Source organism: Oenanthe melanoleuca, chromosome 27, assembly GCF_029582105.1.
Source record: "Oenanthe melanoleuca isolate GR-GAL-2019-014 chromosome 27, OMel1.0, whole genome shotgun sequence".
NCBI classification, from domain to species: domain Eukaryota; kingdom Metazoa; phylum Chordata; class Aves; order Passeriformes; family Muscicapidae; genus Oenanthe; species Oenanthe melanoleuca.
Window position 1 is genome coordinate 5,028,993 of NC_079360.1, and position 25,954 is coordinate 5,054,946.

Sequence of the window (25,954 nt, forward strand, 5' to 3'; positions counted from 1 at the left end):
AATTTTGTGGAAAGTTGTTTAATTCAACTCTAGAACATAGCGGGGAAAATGGGAAATTGGTACCGGGATGAGAGGTTGGAACAGTTCAATAAAGCCAAATTTTGTGAAAAGTTATTTAATTCCACTCTGTAATACACGGCAGGGAGGAAAATTGGGAAATTGGTACCGGGTTGAGAGGTTGGAAGAATTCAATAAAGCCAAATTTTGTGAAAAGTTGTTTAATTCAACTCTAGAACATAGCGAGGAAAATGGAAAGTTGGTACCGGGTTGAGAGGCTGGAGAAGTTTATCCAGTCCAAATTTTTTGGGGAAATTGTTTAATTTGACCCTGGAATACAGCAGGAAAAAAATTGGGAAATTGGTACTGGGTTGAGATGTTGGAAGAGTTCAGCCAGTCCAAGTTTTGGGGGAAATCGTTTAATTTGACTCTGGAACATGGTGGGGAAAAAATTGGGAAATTGGTACCAGGTTGAGAGGTTGGAGGAGTTCAATAAAGCCAAATTTTGTGGAAAGTTGTTTAATTCAACTCTAGAACATAGCGAGGAAAATGGAAAGTTGGTACCGGGTTGAGAGGCTGGAGGAGTTTATCCAGTCCAAATTTTTTGGGGAAATAGTTTAATTTGACCCTGGAATACAGCAGGAAAAAAATTGGGAAATTGGTACTGGGTTGAGAGGTTGGAAGAGTTCAATAAAGCCAAATTTTGTGAAAAGTTGTTTAATTCAACTCTGGAATACAGGGCGGGGGGAAAAAAAAAGGGAATTTGATACTGGGATGAGAGGCTGGAGGAGTTTATCCAGTCCAAGTTTTGGGGGAAATTGTTTAATTTGACTCTGGAACATAGCGGGGGAAAAAATTGGGAAATTGGTACCGGGCTGAGAAGTTGGAGGAGTTCAATAGAGCCAAAATTTGGGGGAAAATGTTTAATTCAACTCTAGAACATAGCGGGGAAAATGGAAAGTTGGTACCGGGATGAGAGGTTGGAGGAGTTCAGCCAGTCCAAATTTTGGGGAAAATTGTTTAATTCAACTCTGGAATACCCGGCCAGGGGGGAAATTTGAAAATTTGCATCGAACTCAGGGGTTGGAGGAATCCAATTAGTCCAAATTTTGAGAAAAATTGTTTCGTTCAACACTGGAACACACGGTGAGGGAAAAAATTGGAAAATTGGTACCGGGCTGAGAAGTTGGAAGCGTTCATCCAGTCCAAATTTTGGGGGAAATTGTTTAATTTGACTCTGGGACACACAGCGAGGGAACAAATTGGAAAATTGGTACTGAGAGGTTGGAGGAGTCCAACCAGCCCAAATTTCGCTGGAATGTGAAAAATAATTTAACTCAACTCTTCCCGCTCTGGAGGAGGGGTGGGAATCACTTTCTCCTCCTCCAGAGGATTTTCTCCTCTCTGGGATTTTGCTCCAATTAAATCCCTTCCCTCTCTGCCGCTCTGGTGGATTTCAAACCATTTCCTTCTCCTTTTTTTTTTAATTTTTTTTTTTTTTTAATTTTTTTTTTTTCCCCTCGCACTTTGATTTTTTTATTTCACGAACTCCCGTGTCCACCCTGCTCCTGCCACGGAAATCCTGAGATTGTTCCTCGATATTTTATCCCGAGGGAAAAGCGCCGGGAAGGGGCAGCGGCTGCTCCTTTTTCTGGGGGAGGGGTTTTGGGGGCGACAAAATTTCATTTTGTGGGATCAACCCTCGCTCTTCCACCTCCCCCCGATTTCCCCACCCACTTCCCTCCCCCCTCCGCGCTTCTTTGAGGTTTTTATCTTTGTTTTTCCCTTTTATATATATTTTTTTTTTTTCCTTTTGGGCTGTAAAAACCCGCAGCTCTGGCAGAAAAATCCGAACAAACGGAGCCTCAAAATCCCCCCCGGCCCCTTCTCGCCCTGTTCGTTTTTTCCTTTTATTCTCGGGGGGAGGGGGCAGAGCCGGGCTGGGAACGTCCCTCTGCGAATTTCAAAATTTTGGGGGGAGTCTCTCTGGGAAGGGGGATGGGAACGAGAATTTGGGGTTTTTTTGGGACATCGCTCCCTGAATTTCACAGTTTTGGGGGATCCTCTCTGAGCAGGACATGGGATCGAGAATTTGTTATTTTTTGGGAACATCGCTCCTTGAATTTCACAATTTCGGGGGCAGCCACTCTGGGAAGGGGGATGAGAACGAGAATTTGGGGTTTTTTGGGGACATCGCTCCGTGAATTTCACAGTTTTGGGGGATCCTCACTGGGCAGGGGGATGGGATCGAGAATTTGTTATTTTTTGGGAACATCCCTCCCTGAATTTCACAATTTCGGGGGATCCTCTCCAGGCAGGGGGGGATGGGTTCGAGGAGAATTTGGGGTTTTTTGGGGACATCGCTCCCTGAATTCCACAATTTTTGGGGCAGCCTCTCTGAGCAGGGGATGGGGTCGAGGAGAATTTGTTATTTTTTGGTAACATCGCTCCCTGAATTTCACAATTTGGGGGGATCCTCTCCGGGTGGAGGGGGATGGGTTTGAGGCTCGGAGAGGAGAATTTGTTATTTTTTGGGGACATCCATCGGTGAATTTCACAATTTGGGGGGAGTCTCTCTGGGTGGGGGATGGGTTCGAGGAGAATTTGGGTTTTTTTTTTTTGGGGACATCGCTCCCTGAATTTGACAATTTCGAGGGAGCCTCTCTGGGTGGGGGATGGGTTCGAGGAGAATTTGGGTTTTTTTTGGGGACATCGCTCCCTGAATTTCACAATTTCGGGGGAATCCTCTCCGGGTGGAGGGGGATGGGTTTGAGGCTCGGAGAGGAGAATCTGTTATTTTTTGGGAACATCCCTCCGTGAATTTCACAATTTTGGGGGCAGCCTCTCTGGGAAGGGGGATGAGAACGAGAATTTGGGGTTTTTTTGGGAACATCGCTCCCTGAATTTCACAATTTCGGGGGAATCCTCTCCGGGTGGAGGGGGATGGGTTTGAAGGCGAGGAGAGGAGAATTTGTTATTTTTTAAGAACATCGCTCCCTGAATTTCACAATTTTGGGGGCAGCCTCTCTGGGAAGGGGGATGGGAAAGAGAATCTGTTATTTTTTGGGGGCATCACTCCCTGAATTTCACAATTTCGGGGGGAGCTGCTCTGAGTCTGGGGCGGGGATGAGTTCAGGGGATATTTTGGGGCGAGGAGAGGAGAATTTGTTATTTTTTAAGAACATCGCTCCCTGAATTTCACAATTTTTGGGGCAGCCCCTCCGGGCAGGGGGGGGGATGGATTCGAGTAGAATTTGTTATTTTTTGGGGACATCCCTCCCTGAATTTCACAATTTCAGGGGGACCCTCTCTCAGCAGGGGGCGGGGATGGGTTCGGGGGATATTTTGGGGCCAGACGAGGACAATCCATTATTTTTTTGGGAGGATCCAGCCAGCACCCCCAGTACCAACCTGCGGGAGCTCCTGCGGCGGGCAGCGGCAGCGAGGAGGATGAGGAGGAGGATGAGGGTGAGGATGAGGATGAGGATGGCGGGGATGAAGATCGCGGAGCCCTCCCGGGTCTCCGGGCCGGTTTCTTCTCCTTCATCCCCGGGAATTCCGCCGGGCCGGGGCTCCCCGCGGGATTCTCCGCTCGGGCTCTCCCGGAACAGGGACGGGCGCTCTGCAGAAATCTCGGCTGGAAAGGAGGAGGAGGAGGAGGAGGAGGAGGAACGAACGTCGAGTCCTTGATTGATGAAGGTTGAAACGCCTCCAGGACAGCGGGGAGGGACGTCAGGCACTCGGCTGGCTGTTTATAAACCCCATCTCCCTCCCAAAATCCGAATTAATGGTTTTCCCAGGGCCCGGAGGAGGAGGAGGAGAGGGAGAGAAACCCGCGGGTCTCGCTGTTTTTTTAATAAATGTAATTTCGCCGATAAAAACTCGAGGCTGGGGAGAAATCGCAGCCAAATCTGGTCACGTGGGCGGCCCCGGCCAATGGCAGGCGGGGCCTGGTGGCGAACAGGAGGAGTTATTTTCTTTAATTGATTTTTAAAAATTGAATTTGAAAAAATGAGAGAGAGAGAGAGAGAGGGGGGAACGCCAGAAATGCCAACAGCACCTCGGGATCCGCAATTAATAATGAGCAATTAATATCCTTCCTTCCTTCCTTCCTTCCTTCCTTCCTTCCTTCCTTCCTTCCTTCCTTCCTTCCTTCCTTCCTTCCTTCCTTCCTTCCTTCCTTCCTTCCTTCCTTCCTTCCTTCCTTCCTTCCTGTCCATGTCCGTGCCCTTTGTTCTCCCAGTCCCTTCCCAGCTCTCCCAGTCCCTTCCCAGTTCTCCCAATTCCTTCCCAGCTCTCCCAGTCTCTTCCCAGTTCTCCCAGTCTCTTCCCAGTTCTCCCAGTCCCTTCCCAGTTCATTCCAAATTCTCCCAGCGCATTCCCAGTGCTCCGAGTCCCTTTCCAATTCTTCCAGTCCCTTCCCAGTTCTCCTAATCCATTCCCAGTTCTCCCAGTCCCTTCCCAGTTCTTCCAATTCCTTCCCAGTTCTCCCAGTCCCTTCCCAGCTCTCCCAGTCCCTTCCCAACTCTCCCAGTCCATTCCCAGCTCTCCCAGTCCCTTCCCAGTTCTCCCAGTCCCTTCCCAACTCTCCCAGTCCCTTCCCAGCTCTCCCAGTCCATTCCCAGCTCTCCCAGTCCCTTCCCAGTTCTCCCAGTCCCTTCCCAGTTCTCCCAGTCCCTTCCCAGCTCTCCCAGTCCATTCCCAGCTCTCCCAGTCCATTCCCAGCTCTCCCAGTCCCATCCCAGTTCTCCCAGTCCATCCCAGTTCCCTTTCCCTCTTTCCCTGCCCTCTCCAGCCGAGTTTCCCGGCGCTTCCTCCCCACGCTTGGAACCTGCTGTGGGAATTTCTGGGAATTTTGTGATTTTGGGGAATTCTGTGAATTCTGGAGAATTCTGTGAATTCTGTGAATTTTGGGAATTTTGGGAATTCTGCGAGTTTTCTCCCCCGGGCCGTCCCCAGCTGTTCCCACCTCTCCCATTTTTCCCGCTCGGGAGCCGCGGGCGCTTTTCCCGGAGTTGCGTCTGAGCGCTCGGGAAACCAATCGAGTTTCGGAGTCAAGTTGAGTTAAACCGGTTTAAATTACCGTCTTAAGTTACTTTTAGAGAGCGGTTTAATCCTCCTCCTCCCCAGGCCGGGCTTGGCGGGTTTGGGTTATCCCGGAAATCTCATTTTTTCCTCCCCATCTCCTTTTCCCAATCTAGTTTACAAAATAAATAAATCAAATCTCATTTCCCCAGATTTTTTTTTTCTTTTTTTTTTTCTTTTTTTTGCCTCTTTCTTTCCCCTCTTTAAAGCTCCGGGTCCCCACACCCCGCCAGGGGGAGAGAAACCATCAATCTTTTCCTCCAAAGACTTTTGACAGCTCGCCCTGACTCACCCAGCAAAGAAATTTCCTTTTTGCCACCGAGTTTTTTTAACCCGGGGGAAGATTTATAAACTTCAAACCGCCTGGAAATTCAAAATTCGGAGGAGAGGAGATAAATATTTTTAAAATAAATTTAAAAAAAGGAGATTTTTGCGGTTTTTTTGGTTTTTTTCTCCCATTTTGCAGCTCCGATCCCGCAGGGAGACGCCTGGAAACTTTTGTCACTTCAAACATCCGCGTGGGTGGGGAGGGTTTGGGAGGGAATAAATCTAAAAGTCATTTAGAGCTGGGGGAGAAGAAAATAATTACAATAATTAAAAAAATACCCGGAGCAAAAGCGATTTTTCCAGAGAGTTTCGTGAAGCCGCTTATCAAAATCACCGAGAAAATCTGTTTAATCTCAGGTCAGTGATTAAAAAAATAATAATTTGGGTTTTAAGGGGATTTTTGGCTTTGTCTGGGGTTGGTGGTTTCTCCTTTTGGAGGGATGGAGGAAAAATTTGGGATGGAAAATTCTCCCCCCGAGCTCCCAGGAGTTGTTTCGGATTTTTGGTCACACTCGGGGTTGAAAGGGGAGAAGAAAAATAAAAATAAAAATAAAAAAATAAAAATAAAAATAAAAATAAAAATAAAAATAAAAAATAAAAAATAAAAATAAAAATAAAAATAAAAATAAAAATAAATAAAAATAAAAATAAAAATAAAAATAAAAATAAAAATAAAAATAAAAATAAAAATAAAAATAAAAATAAAAAAATAAAAATAAAAATAAAAATAAATAAAAATAAAAATAAAAATAAAAATAAAAATAAAAATAAAAATAAAAATAAAAATAAAAAGTGGGAGAAATGAGAAATGGGGGAAATAAAAAGAGGGAGGAAAACTGAAAAGGAAAAAAATGGAAAAGAGGGAATGAAAAGAGGGGGAAAAATAAAAACGAGGGGAGATGAAAAGATGGAAAAAATGAAAAGGGGGAAAAATGAAAATGGGGGGATGGAAAGGAGGGAAATGAAAAGGTGGAAAAATGAAAAGAGGGAAAAATGGAATGAAGGGGGAATAAGAAGGTGGAAAAATTAAAATAAGAGGGGATGAAAAGAGGAGGAGAGAAATGAAAAGATGGGGGAAATTATAAATAAATGAAAAGAGAAAAAAAAAAGAAAAAAGAGAAAAGAAAGAAGGAAAAAAAAAAAAAATCTGTTGGAGAAATAGTGATTTTTTTTTTTTTTTTTTTTTTTTTTTTTTTTTTTTTAAATTTTTTTTTTTTTTTCCCCGCATCACACGGATGCACAAAGGAGAAAAAAATTCTCCCAGCTCCAGGGAAGGAGAGAAATTCCGAGGGTTGAAGGAGAGAAAATCCCAAATTTCCCAAATTTCCGAGGGCCCCGCGCTCGGGAGGAAGCGGAGGACGCGTCACGGCCGGAATTGAATTTTTTTTTTTTTTTTTTTTTCCCGTTTTCCCTGATTTTTTAACCATTTCCTGGGAATCCCTGGCACAACATGGCGCCGGGAAAAAAAAAAATTCTGGGAATGGGAGAGGGAAGAGAAAAATCTCAAAAATTTCTGCCCGTGTTGTGCGAGCTGAGCCCAGCCCGGTTTGGGCTCTAAAATCCGAATTATTTCATAGCAGGAAATATTTCTTATTTTAATTATTTTAATTATTTTAGTTATTTTAATTATGAGTCTGGAATTTCCTTTATCACAGCTCGGTTCTCACTGGGGTTTTCTCCATCTAAAATTTTTTTTTTTTTTATCATTCGGGGGTTTTATCCTGGCTGTGCACACACAGGTGGATAAAGTAAATAAAATGTGAAAATGTTTATAAATGTAGGAGGTTTAAAATATTAAAAAAAAAAAAAAAATTTAAAGATAGGAAATAGAAAAGATATTATGGAAAATAAGGGATATAAAGGATAAATATATATAATATAAATAAAAATATATAATATAAAAATATAGAATATAAAAATATATAATATAAAAATATATAATATAAAAATATATAATATAAAATATATAATATAAAATATATACTATAAAAATATATTGTAGAAAATACAGGATGGAGGATAGAGGGTGGAGAATATAGAATATAAAAATAGAATATAAAATATATTACAGAAAATAGAGTTTATAGGATAGAGGATATAAAATATAAAAAGATAATTTTAAAATATATTGTAGAAAGCACAGGGTGTAGGATAAAAATATAAACTATAAAAATTAAAAATACACTATATAAAATAAAGGATGTAGGCTATAAAATATCAACTATTTTATAGAAATAAAAAATTATAAACCTTATAAAACACAGAATACAGAACCCAGGGGCTGCTCCTGCACCACCCACAACTTTTAATTTAATTTATTTTAATTTTTTGGTACTTTTCCAGCTTTTCCTCGCTTTTCTTGTGGCCGCACTGAAAATCCCAAATCCCAAATCCCAAATCCCAAATCCCAAATCCCAAATCCCAAATCCCAAATCCCCTCCCCCTCCTCCCTTCCCAGCTCCAGAAAACTTTTCTCGCCCCTCGCTGCTTTAATAAAATATTTATTTTTGGGGTTTTAGAGCGTAAAAAGTGATTTTTTCTCGCTGCCGGCCCGGGGCTTTTCTCCCTTTTCACTTTTACATTTTCTCGGTTTTTTAATCGAAATTTGGGGAGTTCGTGGGTTTTTTTTTCCATCACCCCTCGATCTTTTTTTAGCCTCTATTTTTTTTTTTTTTTATTTTAGCCATAACTCGATTATTTTAGCTGCAGTTCAATCATTTAATTTTCAATTTAATCATATAAAAATTATGAATTTTATTCCCACGGCCCCGCATGGAAACCTTGGGTCGTTTTAACATTTTCTTTTTTTTTTTTTTTTTTTTTTTTTTTTCACTCTCCTTGTTTTTATTTATTTATTTTTTTTTTTTTTTCCCCGTGATTAATCCCTTTTCCTTTGTTTTCATTCCCTCTCCAATGGCATCCCCGCCTCGGCTCCACGTGACTTTTCTTTGTGAGCTCCCAAATTCCCAGGATTTCACCCCAAACGGGAACTCCGCTCTCAATCCCTCTCCTCTCTCCCCATCATTTTTTTCCCCCTTTTCAAAATTTTTAATTTCAATTTTTTTTTTTAATTTCCCACCTCCAAACAAGACAGCACAATATATTAAAATATATATATATATATTAAAAAATTAAAAAAAAAAAAGGGAGAACAGAAAAGTTTATTCAGGAATTGTTGGAAGAAAAGAATTCCTGGAAGAACAAAGGAAGGGGCGGGAGGGGCGGGACCCGCGAGGAAATTTTTCTAATTCAGGACGAAACAATCACAGCTCCTCTCTCATGCCTCCAGAAAAATTACATTATTCATAATTACCAAGGAAACAGAAAAAACTACCGCTTCTCCCTAAATTACAACAACTAAAAGAAGCTCTCGAGGTACAATGACAAGGGCAACACAATTTTTCTTTTTTTTAAATTTTTTTTCTGCCTTTTTAATTTTTTTTTTTAGTTATTATTATTATTTTTTTGTGGGAAGGGAACGCTAAAAAAGTACGGTTGGATTATTTTTTTTTTCTGGTTTTTTCTTCATATAAATACATAGTCTCGAGGGGATAAATATTACAAAAAAAAACCAAAAAAAAACAAAAAAAAAGGAAAATATTTTCCTGGCTCTAACCAATAAATATATATGAATGTTCACCAGAACACACACCTAACTGAAGGGCTGGCACAGCTGAGAGCCCTTCAAAAATCGCTTTTTTTTTTGCTTTTTTATTATTATTTCTTTTTTTTTTTTTTTTTTAATACCCATTATATGTAAACTCTAAGTGCAACAAAAGATGTCCAGGCAGGAAAGCACCAGCAAATCCCAGGGATTTGTTGGATTCTGCTCTCGTGGGAGGACATTCCCTCTGCTCAAAAATACCCTGTTTTCACCAAAGCTCGGGAGGAGAGGAGGAAAGGAGCTCAGGATTTCTCCCATTGCTTTTTTATTTAAAAAAAAACTCAAAAAAAACCCCCAAAAACCTCAAAAAAACCCACAAAAAAAACCCACAAAAAACCAAAAAAAAACCCCAAAAAACCCAAAAACCCCCCCAAATAAAACCCCCAAAAAACTCCCAAAAAACCCCCAAAAAACCCCAAAAAACAAAAAAAAAAAAACCCCAAAACCCCCAAAAAACCCAACCCCCCCAAAAAAAAAAACCCCAAAAAATCCCCAAAAAACCCAAAAAATACAAAAAACCCAAAAAAAACCCCAAAAAACTGACCCCAAACGGAGAAATTAGAAGGGAAATATTCAGACCTGTCAACTCTTTCTTCCTCTCTTCGGAATTTTGGGTGGGGGGAAAAAAAAGGGGGATTTGGGATTTCCCAGAATTTTCCTCAACCCTTTCCTTTGATTTCTTTTATCTCGATTTTTTAATTTTTTTTTTTTTTTTCCCCCATGTTGTTGTTTTGGGGGCTGCAGGATGAGTGTGGCTGGCAGGTGTGGATATTTGGGATATTTGGGATATTTGGGATATTATTTGGGATATTATTTGGGATATTATTTGGGATATTTGGGATATTTATTTGGATTTTTTGGGGGTGGTTTGGTGGGAAGTTCCCCGATGGGAAAACAGATTTATCCTTTTTATTTTCTGGCAGAAAATCGGGTTTTTCCTGGAGGGAAAAGGACAAATCCTTGCTGGAAGGCTGGGAAGGATTCAGGTGGATCTGGAGGAGGATTTTGGGGTTTGGTGGCTGCAGAAACCCCAAAACTCGACTGGTGGATTCTCCTCGGTGACGATCCCAAGGTGGCTCCGAAATTCAACAACAACATTCCCACAAACCCACCCCAAACCAGCCCAAAAAAGCAAAATTATGTGGAAACCCTTCCAAACCCACCCAAAACTCTGATTTTGTGATTGACACACCCCAGACCGCCCGAGCACCACAAAAATCAACACCCCAGAAACCCAAATTCCCATTTTCCATCATTCTCATGGTGTTTGGTCTCTCACAGGTGGATGAGACACTCCCCATACCCCCTGAACACCACAAAAATCAACACCCCAGAAACCCAAATTCCCATTTTCCGCCATCCTGGTGGTGCTGTGTCTCTCACAGGTGGGTCGGACACACCCCAAACCCCCTGAGCACCACAAACCCTGATCCCCCAGAAACCCAAATTCCCATTTTCCACCGTTTTCATGGTGTTTGGTCTCTCACAGGTGGATGACACACGCCCCAAACCCCCTGAGAGCCACAAAAATGAACATCCCAGAAACCCAAATTCCCATCCTGGTGGTGTTGTGTCTCTCACAGGTGGATGAGACACGCCCCAAACCCCCTGAGCACCACAAAAATCAACACCCCAGAAACCCAAATTCCCATTTTCCGCCGTTCTCGTGGTGTTTGGTCTCTCACAGGTGGGTCAGACACACCCCAAACCCCCTGAGAGCCACAAACCCGACATCCCAGAAACCCAAATTCCCATTTTCCATCATTTTCATGGTGTTTGGTCTCTCACAGGTGGATGAGACACTCCCCAAACCCCCCAGTGCCACAAAAATCAACATCCCAGAAACCCAAATTCCCATTTTCCGCCGTTCTGGTTGTGTTTGGTCTCTCACAGGTGGGTCAGACACACCCTGAACCCCCTGAGCACCACAAACCCTGATCCCCCAAAAACCCAAATTCCCATTTTCAGCCATTCTCGTGGTGTTGTGTCTCTCACAGGTGGATGAGACGCCCCAAACCCCCCAGTGCCACAAAAATGAACACCCCAGAAACCCAAATTCCCATTTTCTGCCGTTCTCGTGGTGTTGTGTCTCTCACAGGTGGATGAGATGCCTCAGACCCCCTGAGCACCACAAACCCTGATCTCCCAGAAACCCAAATTCCCATTTTCCGTCATTTTCATGGTGTTTGGTCTCTCACAGGTGGGTCAGACACACCCCAAACCCCCTGAGTACCACAAAAATCAACACCCCAGAAACCCAAATTCCCATCCTGGTGGTGTTGTGTCTCTCACAGGTGGGTCAGACACACCCCAAACCCCCTGAGTACGACAAAAATCAACACCCCAGAAACCCAAATTCCCATTTTCCGTCATTTTCATGGTGTTGGGTCTCTCACAGGTGGATGACACACACCCCAAACCCCCCGAGTACCACAAAAATCAACACCCCAGAAACCCAAATTCCCATCCTGGTGGTGTTGTGTCTCTCACAGGTGGGTCAGACACACCCCAAACCCCCTGAGAGCCACAAAAATCAACATCCCAGAAACCCAAATTCCCATTTTCCGCCGTTCTCATGGTTGTGTTGTGTCTCTCACAGGTGGATGAGATGCCTCAGACCCCCTGAGCACCACAAAAATGAACATCCCAGAAACCCAAATTCCCATTTTCCGCCGTTTTCATGGTGTTTGGTCTCTCACAGGTGGGTCAGACACGCCCCAAACCCCCTGAGCACCACAAACCCTGATCCCCCAGAAACCCAAATTCCCATTTTCCATCATTTTCATGGTGTTTGGTCTCTCACAGGTGGATGAGATGCCTCAGACCCCCTGAGCACCACAAAAATCAACATCCCAGAAACCCAAATTCCCATTTTCCGTCATTTTCATGGTGTTTGGTCTCTCACAGATGGGTGAGCTTGGGCGCCTCCTGGATCCTGCCGTGGCCCGGGGGCAGCTCGGCGTAGGCGCCGTGGCTCTCGCAGGCCCCGTGCTGCTGGCCCCCGCCGTAGTCCAAGTGGTTGAGGCCGTAGAGAGCCGGGCCGGGGGCGCCCAGAGAATCCCCAAAGTTGGCGCCGCCGTAGCCGGGGCTGCCCTGGCCGCCGTAGCCCAGCCCGTCGCCCGGCAGGACGTGCGGCTCGTACTCGGCCCCGCCGAACTTCTGCTGGCCCGGGCAACCTTTGAGGGGCGCCTGGTAGCCCCCGGCGACTCCGTAGGCGCCCTGGGGCGCTTTGCCGAAGGACGGCGGCGACGGCGCCTCGTAGGCGGCGCCCAGGGGGTGCAGGGACCCCAGGAACCCCCCCTGGGGCTGCGGGGGGCTGCCGGCCGGCGAGGGGCCGCCGGAGGAGGAGCCGGCGCCTTTGGATTTCTGATCCTTTTTGTATTTCATCCTCCTGTTCTGGAACCAGATCTTGATCTGGCGCTCGCTGAGGTTGAGCAGGTTGGCCATCTCCACGCGGCGCGGCCGGCACAGGTAGCGGTTGAAGTGGAATTCCTTCTCCAGCTCCACCAGCTGCGCGCTGGTGTAGGCCGTGCGCGCCCTCTTGGAGGCCGAGGAGCCCGGGGGACTCTTCTCGCTGCAGCTCTCTGCCCCCGGGAAGGGAATCAAAAAGAGAATTACTTAACGCAGAAATTGAATCGCTAATAAACCCTCCCCTCGCCCCGCGCTCCGTAATCGTGGCGTTTATTAAGAGCTCTGCTCTCCGGAGCTGCCCCCGCGTTATGAAAATTTGATCATGTCATGTCCAAGAGGATTCCAGGCCCCTTCATTGAGCAGCAGGTTGTTTCCAACAGATCCTTTCCCAGAAAATCGCGTCTGGCAGGGAGGGGGCGGCCGGTGCAGGGCCAATTAATTAATGCCCGGCCAATTAATTAATACCCGGCCAATTAATGCAGGGTTTGATTTACGCACATTCACCTCTGCGCCTTTTGGAGAGCTCAGCACCAAAAATTGACTCGCGGGGGGATGAAGCACCCGCCAAGCTGACACAAATTTTGCCAAAATCGCCATAAATCCGATTTTTGGGGTTTTTTTTTTTAGTCTGGGATGTTTGGAGAAGACGCAGGTGGTGCCGCCCTGCTCTGCCTGAGAGCTGGGAAGGGACCAAACAGGATTTTAGGAGCAGCTGGGGACGCGTTTCCGGGTTTGTGTCGGGTACAACGCCCCGGTTGTGCTGGAAATAAACCAAGTGTGGATCCTGGATCCCACCAGGAATCTTGGGGGATCCTCTCCTCATCCCAAAACCCCCAAAAATTCCTCTCTGCCCGGGGGTTCTGTCACTCCTGAGACTCGGCGTCTGCACAAAACCAAAAAGTTCCGACCCGGCCACTCTTCCTTCCTCCCTTCGGAATTCTGGGCTGGAAAAGCAAAATTTGGGCCTTCCCCAAACCCATTTCTGCAATCCTTGGGAATTCTTAGACGTTTCTTTGGAATTCTGGGCAGGAAAAATGAAATTTGGGTGTTCCCCAAACCCATTTCTGCAATCCTTGGAAATTCTTTGGAATTCTGGGCGGGAAAAGCAAAATTTGGGCCTTCCCAAACCCGTTTCTGCAATTCTTGGAAATTCTTAAACCTCTTTGGAATTCTGGGCAGGAAAAATGAAATTTGGGCCTTCACCAAATCCATTTCTGCAATCCTTGGGAAATCTTTGGAATTCTGGGCTGGAAAAGCAAAATTTGGGCCTTCCCCAAATCCATTTCTGCAATCCTTGGGAATTCTTAGACGTTTCTTTGGAATTCTGGGCAGGTAAAATGAAATTTGGACCTTCCCCAAACCCATTTCTGAAATCCTTGGGAATTCTTAAAACTCTTTGAAATTCTGAGCAGGAAAAACTAAATTTGGGTGTTCCCCAAACCCATTTCTGCAATCCTTGGAAATTCTTTGGAATTCTGGGCAGGAAAAATGAAATTTGGGCGTTCCCCAAACCCATTTCTTGGGAATTCTTGGAAATTCTTAAACCTCTTTGAAATTCTGAGCAGGAAAAACTAAATTTGGGCCTTCCCCAAACCCATTTCTGCAATCCTTGGAAATTCTTAGATATTTCTTTGGAATTCTGGGCAGGAAAAATGAAATTTGGGCCTTCCCCAAACCCATTTCTGCAATCCTTGGAGATTCCTAAACCTCTTTGAAATTCTGAGCAGGAAAAACTAAATTTGGGCCTTCCCCAAATCCATTTCTGCAATCCTTGGGAATTCTTTGAATTCTGGGCAGGAAAAACGAAATTTGGGCCTTCCCCAAACCCATTTCTGCAATCCTTGGAAATTCTTAAACCTCTTTGGAATTCTGGGCAGGAAAAATGAAATTTGGGCCTTCACCAAACCCATTCTTCCAACCCTTGGAGATTCTTAAACCTCTTTGGAATTCTGGGCAGGAAAAGCAAAATTTGGGCCTTCCCCAAATCCATTTCTGCAATCCTTGGGAATTCTTTGGAATTCTGGGCAGGAAAAATGAAATTTGGGCCTTCCCCAAACCCATTTCTGCAATCCTTGGGAATTCTTAGACGTTTCTTTGGAATTCTGGGCAGGAAAAGTGAAATTTGGACCTTCCCCAAACCCATTTCTGAAATCCTTGGAAATTCTTAAACCTCTTTGGAATTCTGGAGGCTAAAACAGAATTTACTCCTTCCCTAAAATGATTTCTCCAATCCTTTGTCACTCTTAGACGTCTCCTTGAAATTCTGGGCCAAAAAAAAAAGGAATTTGGGCCTTCCCTAAACTGATCCCTCCAAATTTTGTGTTTCTCTGGAATTCTGGGAAAGAAAAGAAGAATTTGGGCCTTCCCTAAACCCATCCCTCAAACCCTCGGTGCTTTTTAGACGTTTCTTTGGAATTCTGAGGGAAAAAATGGAATTTGGGCCTTCCCTAAACCGATTCTTCCAACCCTTGGTGATTCTTAAACCTTTCTTTGGAATTCTGGGCAGGAAAAACAGAATTCAGACCATTCCTAAACCGATCCCTCCAACTTTTCTGGGCAGGAAAAACGGAATTTGGACCTTCCATTAACTAATCTCTCCAACCCTTTGCCATTCTTTGGGATTTTGGGGAAAAAGCAGAATTTGGGCCTTCCCTGAGCCCTTGGTGATTCTTAGACCCTTCTGTTGAATCTTGGGCAGGAAAAGCAGAATTTGGGCCATCCCAAAACCGACCCCTCCAACTTTTGTCATTCTTAGACCTCTCTCTGGAATTCTGGGCAGGAAAAATGGAATTTGGACCTTCTCTCAACTGATCACTCCAACACTTTGCCATTCTCTGGAATTCTGGGCAGGAAAAATGGAATTTGGACCTTCCATTAACTGATCTCTCCAACCCTTTGCCGTTCTCTGGAATTCTGGAGGAGGAAAGTGGAATTTGGGCCTTCCCTGAGCCCTTGGTGATTCTTAGACCCTTCTTTTGAATTCTGGGTGGAAAAGCAGAATTTGGGCCGTCCCAAAACCGACCCCTCCAACTTTTGTCATTCTTAGACCTCTCTCTGGAATTCTGGGCAGGAAAAATGGAATTTGGACCTTCCATTAACTGATCTCTCCAACCCTTTGCCATTCTCTGGAATTCTGGGCAGGAAAAATGGAATTTGGGCCTTCCCTGAGCCCTTGGTGATTCTTAGACCCTTCTGTTGAATCTTGGGCAGGAAAAGCAGAATTTGGGCCATCCCAAAACCGACCCCTCCAACTTTTGTCATTCTTAGACCTCTCTCTGGAATTCTGGGCAGGAAAAATGGAATTTGGACCTTCCATTAACTGATTTCTCCAACCCTTTGCCATTCTCTGGAATTCTGGGCAGAAAAAATGGAATTTGGACCTTCCATTAACTGATCTCTCCAACCCTTTGCCATTCTCTGGAATTCTGGGCAGGAAAAATGGAATTTGGGCCTTCCCTGAGCCCTTGGTGATTCTTAGACCCTTCTGTTGAATCTTGGGCAGGAAAAGCAGAATTTGGGCCATCCCAAAACCGACCCCTCCAACTTTTGTCATTCTCAGACCTCTCTCTGGAATTCTGGGCAGGAAAAGCGGAATTTGGACCTTCCATTAACTGATCTCTCCAACCCTTTGCCATTCTCTGGAATTCTGGGCATGGAAAAAACGGAATTTGGGCCTTCCCTGAGCCCTTGGTGATTCTTAGACCCTTCTTTTGAATCTTGGGCAGGAAAAGCAGAATTTGGGCCATCCCAAAACCGACCCCTCCAACTTTTGTCATTCTTAGACCTCTCTCTGGAATTCTGGGCAGGAAAAATGGAATTTGGACCTTCCATTAACTGATTTCTCCAACCCTTTGCCATTCTCTGGAATTCTGGAGGAGGAAAGTGGAATTTGGACCTTCCATTAACTGATCTCTCCAACCCTTTGCCATTCTCTGGAATTCTGGGCAGGAAAAACAGAATTTGGACCTTCCATTAACTGATCTCTCCAACCCTTTGCCATTCTCTGGAATTCTGGATAGAAAAAATGGAATTTGGGCCTTCCCTGAGCCCTTGGTGATTCTTAGACCCTTCTGTTGAATCTTGGGCAGGAAAAGCAGAATTTGGGCCATCCCAAAACCGACCCCTCCGACCTTTCACGACTTTTGGAACCTCTTCCACCGATTTTTTTTTTTTTTCCATATTTTTTTTTTTTTTTTTGGCTTTTCCACCCTTCCCACTTCGGGAAGCCCAGCTACCTGCGGCGGGCGAGCCGTTCTTCTGCTTGGAGTTCTGCCTGGACTCCTTCATCCAGGGGAAGATCTGCTTGGAGATGCCGAGGTTCCCTTTCCCGCCGGCGCTTTTCCCGTCGCCGGGCGACGCCGGCCGGCCGTTCAGCTCCTTATTTTTGGCCGGGGGCTGCAGGGAGCAGGAGGATCTCTGGAAGTCGCCCTGGGAGTGCGGGGCTGGCTGGAAGGGCGGCTGGGCGCCCTCGTAGCCGAAGCCGTTGGCGGCGCCGTAGAACGGCCCGAAGAGCGCGGAGCCGTCGTAGTACGAGCTCTTCTGCATCTTCTAGCAGGCTCCTGCCGCCCCTCGGGCAGGACATTGGCACCCCCAGGCCTCCCCTGCCCAGCTGCCGGGCTCCAGCTGACCTGAAAGGTTAGAGACAGCTCACAGTGACACTGCCCGGCCCGCGGATCCATCTTGGCCCTGAAAAGCGCCGTGACATGAATAGCGGGGGGAGCAGATGCTGCCAGCACGTTCCACCCTCTGCAGGCTCCAGGAATTCTCATCCCCGGGAGGTTTTTTTTTTTTGTCTTTTTTTCTGCTCCCTTGGCTTTTGTTCTGTTGTACAGGGTCACATCTTTGCTATTATTATTATTATTATTATTATTATTATTATTATTATTATTATTATTATTATTATTATTATTATTATTATCATCATCCCCACACGTTAAAAACACACAAATCCCCCTCACCCATTTACCCACCAGCCCCACACAAACCCCAAACACATCAGCACAAAGCACAGAATCACCAGCCCCAACCCCAAAACCAACACGAGTCCTGTTATTTCTATTCCAGCCAACCCCCAAAATCCTCCACCAGCACAAATTCCCAGTTTATCACCAGGCCCGGGCCGGGTTTGTTTGGTTTTGAGCTGCAAACTGTGAAAATCCGTGTTTTTTCTGCAGGTACCGCTGTCCTGGCACGCTTGGCTCCTTTTTTTTTTTTTTTTTTTTATTTTTTTTATTTTGTTTACAGAGGAACTCCGAGCGCCTCTGGAATTCAGGGTGAAGATTTCCAGCACATCCAGCACGGATTCAAGAATTTGTTTCTGAGCCTCCCTCTCCCCCAGCACAGGTTGAATTTAGAGAATAAATCGCTTTTTTTTCTATTTCTCATCCCGAGCCCGGAGGTGTCACCTGGAAGGTGTTGATTCCAAACCCGGAGGATTTTAATCGCTGCTGTTATTATTTATTTTCTCTCTCTCTCTCTCTAGGAAAACAAACATTTCAGGCCATTTGCTCCTCGGATTTTCCAGCCTTCCTCCCTCCCTCAATCCAAGCTCAAAAATCTAAAAAAAACTCAGCCCAAAGCTTAAAATCCTAAAATATTTTTTTCCCCTCTCTCTCTTTGCTATTTTTCTTATTTTTCTCCATCTCTTTCACTTTTATCCCAGCAGAAACTTTCCCCTCCATAAACACGGAGCAGAAACACCCCGAAGAAAAATAAAAATCGGCAAAACTTGGAAACCATGGGCAGAGAGGATTTTGGAAAAGGCTCCTCTGCGCAGCCCGGGGCTCGCGTTTTGTTTGGGGATTGATATCCATTGTGTATTTAATTCTATCTCTTGTATATTCCATTTTATCTGAGCCCCTTTCATCCTGGAAAACAAAACAAAACAAACCCCGCGGAGATAAAACCCAGCGCGATATTTTTAAGTGCCGGGTGTTTAACAGAAGCCACAGCTCGACAATAAATCACATTTTTTTTTCTCCTTTTTCCCGGCTGCTGTTTTGATTTCAGCTCCGTTTGCTTCATCCCAGAGCGTCCAAAAGGGACTGTTCCGGGGTTTATTTTTAATTTTATTTTTTTTTTTTTCCCCTGATTAAATCCTTCCCGCATTCCCAAATCTTCCTCGGAGATGCGTTATTGTGTGCGGAGGGCGAGATCCTCGCTGCGAGTTTCTCCTCCTCCTCCTCCTCCTCCCTGCCCATGATAAATTTGTCTTATTAAAAAGTAGCCTCCGCTCCTCGAGCCGTGAATTAATTAATTAACAAAACAGCGGCGCCTTTATTATGAATAGATTCGCTGGGAAGGGAAAAAAAAAAAAAAAATCTGCGAGGTGGGAATTTCTCCAAGGCCTGGTAAAAATTTTTTAAAAAATTTAAAAACCCAGCAAAAAAAAAAAAAAAAAAAAAAAAAAAACCAAAGCAGAACGTTGCGAGCTAAAAATAACGGAGATTATTTCTCTTTTTTTTTTTTTTTCTTTTTTTTTTTTTTTTTTCTTTTTTTTTTTCGGGTTCTTGTTGTTTTAAACGTCCATAAAATAAATTTACAGCCCCGCTCGCCCGAGAGCCGCCTGGCTCGTGGCTCCGCTTTGTACCTCGTCTCTCAGCGCCTCACAAATGCCGCTCATTTATCTTCGCCCGGGACGGCCGCAAATCCTAATTATTTACTCCAAGGAATTGCTCAGGAGAAGAGAAACAAAAAAAAAAAAAAAAAAAATCCCGAGCAGAATAATAAATATTCCACGATCTGCTGCTCCAATTAAAGGAGTTTCACTCCGAGTTTCACTTTTTGCAGCGATTTCCCCGCCAAACTCTGCGCCTGCAACTTTGGAGGGCGAGGATTTGGGGCCGTTTAATTAAAAAAATAAAATAAAATTTAAAAAAGAATAAGATTGGTGTGGCGGGGGGATGGGAGGAAAGGTGAGACAGGAGGATGAGGAGGATGAGGATGCTCCGAGAAAAAAAAATAAATAAAAAAAAAATACAAAAAAGCAGAAATCGGGGGGAAGAGATAAAAGGAAGCTGAGGAAGGAGGATTCTGCTGGAATCGCGTCCCCTCCATGTTGGAAACCCGAAATTCCCAACCTGAGGATGATCCTGGGAAAAGCTGCGCCTTTCCCCTCCCCCGCCCCGCTCGCCAGGTCCATCTCCCGAGCCGCTAAAACCGGGTTTAATTCCGATTATTATTAATCCTAAACACCCCGAGCCTGCCCTGCAACAATAGGTGAGGAGCTCGCAACGAGCCCCAACCTTAAAAAAATATAAAAATCACCCAACAAACCCCAAATCCCCCACCCTTAAACAACAACTCCGCAAGATGCAGGAAAAAAAAAAATTAAAAATCAAAAAAATAAAACAAAAATAAAGCCGGAGCGGGATGGAACGAAATAATTTAAAGCAAGGCGGTGGGTGAGGGCTGCAAAGGAGGCTCTGCGTGGAAGGAGCTTAAAGCTTGTGAACTCTTCTTGAACCGAGATTGGAGTCATATGGTCATAAATCATTGGGACATATACTCCGCCATTCACAAAGTGATCGCCTATTTGAGTCCGGCTTACCTTAGTCTCTGACGAGCCAAGCACAGGCAGACATAATATATTTTCACATCCAGCATCCACGCAATCAATAAGCGAGGAATGACCCCCCTCCCTCCCTCTTCCCCTCCCCGCTTTTTTTTTTTTTTTGCTTTTTTTTTTTTTTTTTCCCCTCTCTCCTTTCAAAACGTTTACGGGAATAAACGCGCGGGCGAAGCGTTTAAAAAAAAATTAAAAAAAAATTAAATCCGGTATAAAGGAGGGTGGGATGAGTTGTTAAAAAACGAAAAATAGAAAAATAAAGGAGAGAGGGGGAGGGGGTGCAGTCGGTGGATGACGGCGGCTGGAATTGTCTCGCTCGGTCTCCGTTTGTAGGGGGGGGAGGAAAGGAAGAGGAAAATAAAAAAAAAATATATTTTAAAATAATAAATAAATAAACGGGGACGTTTCCCAGCTTTCCCCGAAAGCCGAGGGGGGTTGGAGGTTTCGGCTCGGCCTCTGCGGGCGCTGCTCACTGATAACAATGGCCTCGGCTCCGGCAAAGGGGAAGAAGGGAAGGGAGAAGGGAGGGAGAGGGAGGAAAAAAAAAAAAAAAAAAAGGGAAAGAAAGAAAAGCCGAAAGCAAAAAAAAAACGGCCAAAACCCCCCCCCCAAGAGCGGCAAAAAAAAACCGGGTTAAATGGAAATAAATGGAAATAAATGAAAATAAAATGGAATAAAATGAAATAATCGCGGGCCTGGCTGAGAGGGGGAGCGGGAGGTGATGGAGGGAGGGGGGAGGTGAAGGGCAGGGGATGTTCCCCAAAAAACAAACCCGGGTTTGGGGTTTGGGGTTTGGGGTTTGGGGTTTTGGGGTTTGGGGTTTTTGGGGTTTTGGGTTTGGGGGTTTGGGGTTGATTTGGGGATTGGGGTTGATTTGGGGATTGGGGTTGAGTTGGGATTTGGGGTTTGGGGGATTTGGGGTTTGGGATTTGGGATTTGGGGTTTGGGGTTTGGGGTTTGGGGTTTGGGGTTTGGGGTTTGGGGTATTGGGGTTTGGGATTTAGGGTTGGGAGTTTGAGGTTGATTTGGGGTTTGGGGGTTTGGGGTTTGGAGTTCGGGGTGTTTCGGGATTTTGGAGGTTTGGGATTTGAGGTTTGGGGTTGATTTTGGGTTTGGGGTTTGGGGTTTGGGTTTGGGGTTTGGTTTGGGGTTTGGGATTTGGGGTTCGGGGTTTGGGGTTTGGGAGGTTTGGGGTTGATTTTGGGTTTGGGGTTTTGGGGTTTGAGGTTTGGGGTTTGAGGTTTGGGGTTTGGGATTTGGGGTTCGGGGTTTGGGGTTTGGGATTTGAGGTTTGGGGTTGATTTTGGGTTTGGGGTTTGAGGTTTGAAGTTCGGGGTTTGGGGTTTGAGGTTTGGGGTGTAGGGTTTGGGGTTGATTTGGAGTTCGGGGTTTGGGGTTTGAGGTTTGGGGTTTGAGGTTTGGGGTTTGGGGTTTGGGGTTTAGGGTTTGGGGTTGATTTAGGGTTGGGGTTTGAGGTTTGGGGTTTGGGATTTGGGGTTTGAGGTTGGGGTTTGGGATTTTGGATCACGAGCAGGGATCGCGGATTTGGGGGGCGCTCCCGGGAGGTGTGGGGCCATAAAAATGATGATTTTTACCTTTATTCCTATTTATTATTATTATTATTCTGTTATCAATAACCCGGGATGATCGGGATTTACCGTCAGAAAAAAAAAAAAAAAAAAAAAAATTGGCCAAAAGCGATTTTAGGGTGAAAAAAACAAACCCCAAACCCGCGAGGAGGAGGGGCTGAGTGGGAGGAAGGCAGGGCCAGGAATTTTTAGGTGTCTGCACTTTTTTCTTTCTTTTTTTTTTTTTTCTTTCTTTTTTGTTTCCCGGCCCAATTATCGCCCCCCCCTTGAATTGTGGGCGCTCCCCGCTCGGCCCGAAGTGCTGACGGAGGGGAAATTTGGTGTAGAAAAAGGGGAAAAAGGGAAAAAGGCGCCACAAAAGCGCTTTGGAGTTGCCTGGGAAGGTGTAAAACCCCATCGAGGGATTTCAACCCATTTAAAAAAAAAAAAATATATATATTTAAATTATTTATTTTATTTCTGTGCTCTGCGCCTTCCGGCTGATAACTCTGGGAGGCAAAAAAAAAAAAAAATAAATAAATTAAAAATAAAAATGAAAAAAGAGGATGCCCAAGGAAACATTTGGATTTGGAGGAGTCGCTCGGCCGAGGTTTTGCAGGTGACGGATCCAAGTTTTATCCCGCGGATTTCGGGATTTTCCGGCTTTTGTTCTGCTCAGCCTCCGTGCCCCAGATGGGAGCAGGGAACACCATCATTACCATTTTATTGCCTTTTTTTTTTTTTTTTTTTCCCACCTCCCCACCCCTCTCATCTGACTTTTTATGAACTGCTGGGACATAAATCTCCCGCTACGAGACAGCTCCAGCTCGGGAACCCCGGCGAGGAATTCCCAGGGAAAGAGGAAAAACAAACTATTCCCAAAACTCTGCAGCTCAACTCCACGCATTTCTACCTCTCCACTTTTTATTTTTAATTTTTTTTTTTGGAGTTCTTGGACACCCAGAAGCGCCTGGAATCCTGCGAGCGACTCCTCTGAAGCGCAAAAATTCTTGTTTTAACCTCAACCAGCTGGGAAAAAAAAATAAAAATAAAAAAATCCCTGCGCGCGTTTGCCAGCGGAGCTGCTGCGAGTGGTTATTTCAGGAATTATTCTCGTCGCCGCTCCTGCCTCGCTCGCAGCCGATTTCTCTTTCAGTCGCGAAATCGGCAGCAAATGTCGCGATCTGGGCGCTTTTCCCTTCAAAGGGAGCGCAGGAAATATTTCCCATCCCGGCTACTCCATAAATCACCGGAGTTTCCAGACAAGAGAGAAGGAAAATAAACCGGGCTGGGATCCGCGAGGGATGGAAATTCAAAAATGGAATTTTTTGGGGACGGACAGACGGACGCGGAGCGGAACTCACCGGGACTCCGAGGGATCCTGCAGCGAACCCGAGGCCTCGGCGGGTTTTGGGAGAGGAGAAAGGCTGAGGAGAGGGGAAATTAAAAAAAAATTAATAATAATTAAAAATCAGGGTCAGGACAAGGATGAGGGGATGGAAGGAATCGGGGAGAAGGGGAACAAAAACCCCTCTGGGGTTTTCTCCCACCCCAGGAACTTCCTCATCAAAAATTTGGGGTTTTTTTCCTGAATTTTTGGGGCGTTCCCGTCTCTTTTCTGGGATTTCTTTCTGCTTTTCACTCTCTGGGAACCGTCCCGGGTCAGGGAACCCCAAAACTCCGGATTTTGGGGTTTTGGGGTTCCCTTTAGGGCTGGAACAACACCGGGCAGGAAAAACCCCAAAAATCGGGATTTTGGGGCTCCTTTTAGGGTTTTAACCGCCCCAAACTGAGGAAACCCTAAAACTCAGAATTTTGGGGTTCCCTTTAGAGTTGGAACCGCCCTAGGCCAGAGAAACCCAAAACTGGGAATTTTGGGGTTTCCTTTAGGGAAACCCTTTCCTGGACCCGGGAAACCTCAAAATTCAGGATTTTGGGGTTCCCTTTAGGGTTGGAACCGCCCCGGGCCGGGAAACACAAAACTCGAGATTTTTGGGGTTCCCTTTAGGGCTGGAATCATCCTGGACCGGGGAAACCCCAAAACTCAGGATTTTGGGGTCTCCTTTAGGGCCTGAACTGCCCTGGGTCAGGGAAACCCCAAAACTCGGAATTTTTTGGGTTTCCTTCAGGATCGGAACCACCCCGGGCTGGGCAAACCCCAAATCCCGGTTTTGGGGTCCCCTTTAGTGCTGGAACCATCCTGGGCCGGGGAAACCCCAAAACTCTGGATTTTGGGATTTTGGGGCTCCCTTTAGAGTTGGAACCGCCCCGGATTGAGGAAACCCCAAAAATCGGGATTTTGGGGTTCGCATTAGGGCTGCAACACCCCTGGGTCGGGGAAACCCCCAAAATCGGGATTTTTTGGGGTCCCCTTTAGTGCTGGAACAACCCTGGAGCGGGAAAACCCCAAAACTCGGGATTTTGGGATTTTGGGGCTCCCTTTAATGCTGGAACTACCCTGGGCTGGGCAAACCCCAAATCCCGATTTTGGGGTCCCCTTTTAGGGCCTTAACCCCCTGGGCCGGGGAAACCCCAAAACTCCGGATTTTGGGGTTTTGGGGTCCCCTTTAGGGCCGGAACGATCCTGGGCCGGGGAAACCCCAAAACTCGGGATTTTGGGATTTTGGGGCTCCCTTTAATGCTGGAACCATCCTGGGCCAGGGAAACCCCAAAACTCGGGATTTTTGGGGTTCCTTTCAGGATCGGAACCACCCTGGGCCGGGGAAACCCCAAATCCCGATTTTGGGGTCCCCTTTAGGGCCTTAACCCCCTGGGCCGGGGAAACCCCAAAACTCGGGATTTTTGGGGTTCCTTTCAGGATCGGAACCATCCTGGGCTGGGCAAACCCCAAATCCCGATTTTGGGGTCCTCTTTAGGGCCGGAACGATCCTGGGCCGGGGAAACCCCAAAACTCGGGATTTTGGGATTTTGGGGCTCCCTTTAATGCTGGAACCACCCTGGGCCGGGGAAACCCCAAAACTCGGGATTTTGGGGTTTTGGGGTCCCCTTTAGGGCCGGAACTCCGAACCGGGGAACTCTGACCTCAAATCCCAAAATTCGGGCGCCCTGAGGGATTTTGGCTCCGCCCCCGCGCTGGGTTCGGGGTAAACCTTGTCAGGAGATTAATTAAGAGCCGTTAATTACCGCGGATTAAATTACAGCGATAAAACAGGAGGGGAAACACGAGGAGCAGCCGCGAGAATCGGGAAAATTCCGATTTTTTTTTAAATTTCTGGGTTTTAAACGGGGGAGGTTTAATGGACACGCACAGCCCCAAAATTAACCCAAAATAAAAAAAAAAAAAAAAAAAAAAAAATTAATCAGAGATTTATCATTGAATTTCTGCACGGAGAGAGGAGGAGGGGAAAAAAAATAAAATTAAATTTAAAAAAAAACAGCAAAAAGTCAAAGCGATCTCATTTCAAAATATTTTCGTTTGGGGGAAATATTCGGTGGCTTCAATAATCGCGATTCCGTCGTGAATTTGATGTTATTAATCTCAAATAAAAATATTCCCGGAGCTGCTCTTGTGACAACAACCCCAGAAATAAATCCATAAATCAATAAATTCATAAATAAATAAATCCATAAATTCATAAATTAATCCATGAATTAATAAATTCACATATCCACGAATCAGCCGCGGGTGCTCCGTGACCTTCCCGAGCCCGCGAGTGGGATTTTTATTAGGATTTTATTAGGATTATTATTAGGATTATTATTAGGATTATTATTAGGATTTTATTGGGATTTTATTAGGATTATTATTAGGATTTTATTAGGATTTTATTAGGATATTATTAGGATTATTATTAGGATTATTATTAGGATTTTATTAGGATTTTATTAGGATTTTATTAGGATTATTATTAGGATTATTATTAGGATTTTATTAGGATTTTATTGGGATTTTATTGGGATTTTATTAGGATTTTATTAGAATTTTATTAGGATTTTATTAGGATTTTATTAGGATTTTATTAGGATTTTATTAGGATATTATTAGGATTATTATTAGGATTATTATTAGGATTTTATTAGGATTTTATTAGGATTTTATTAGGATTATTATTAGGATTATTATTAGGATTTTATTAGGATTTTATTGGGATTTTATTGGGATTTTATTAGGATTTTATTAGAATTTTATTAGGATTTTATTAGGATTTTATTAGGATTTTATTAGGATTTTATTAGGATTATTATTAGGATTTTATTAGAATTTTATTAGGATTATTATTAGGATTATTATTAGGATTTTATTAGGATTATTATTAGGATTTTATTAGGATTTTATTCGGATTATTATTAGGATTATTATTAGGATTTTATTAG

The 25,954-nt window shown here is 44.7% G+C and overlaps 2 protein-coding genes across 2 annotated transcripts in view; both read right to left on the reverse strand.

Annotated features, from left to right (window-relative positions):
- HOXB2 (homeobox B2) overlaps positions 1 to 4,975 on the reverse strand; it is a 27,229-nt gene extending 22,254 nt beyond the window's left edge. The window contains 3 exon segments of the mRNA XM_056511789.1: positions 3,409 to 3,738; positions 3,741 to 3,885; positions 4,967 to 4,975. Coding sequence (XP_056367764.1) covers positions 3,409 to 3,738; positions 3,741 to 3,885; positions 4,967 to 4,975 — 484 coding nt within the window.
- Positions 4,976 to 11,139: 6,164 nt separating this feature from the next.
- HOXB3 (homeobox B3) lies at positions 11,140 to 17,040 on the reverse strand. The gene is made up of 3 exons (XM_056512274.1): positions 16,720 to 17,040; positions 11,581 to 12,657; positions 11,140 to 11,184 (listed from the first exon to the last, which is right to left on the reverse strand). The coding sequence occupies exons 1-2, from the start codon at positions 17,027 to 17,029 to the stop codon at positions 11,975 to 11,977; spliced, it is 993 nt and encodes a 330-aa protein (XP_056368249.1). The 5' UTR covers positions 17,030 to 17,040; the 3' UTR covers positions 11,140 to 11,184; positions 11,581 to 11,974.
- Between the last annotated feature and the right edge of the window lie 8,914 nt (positions 17,041 to 25,954).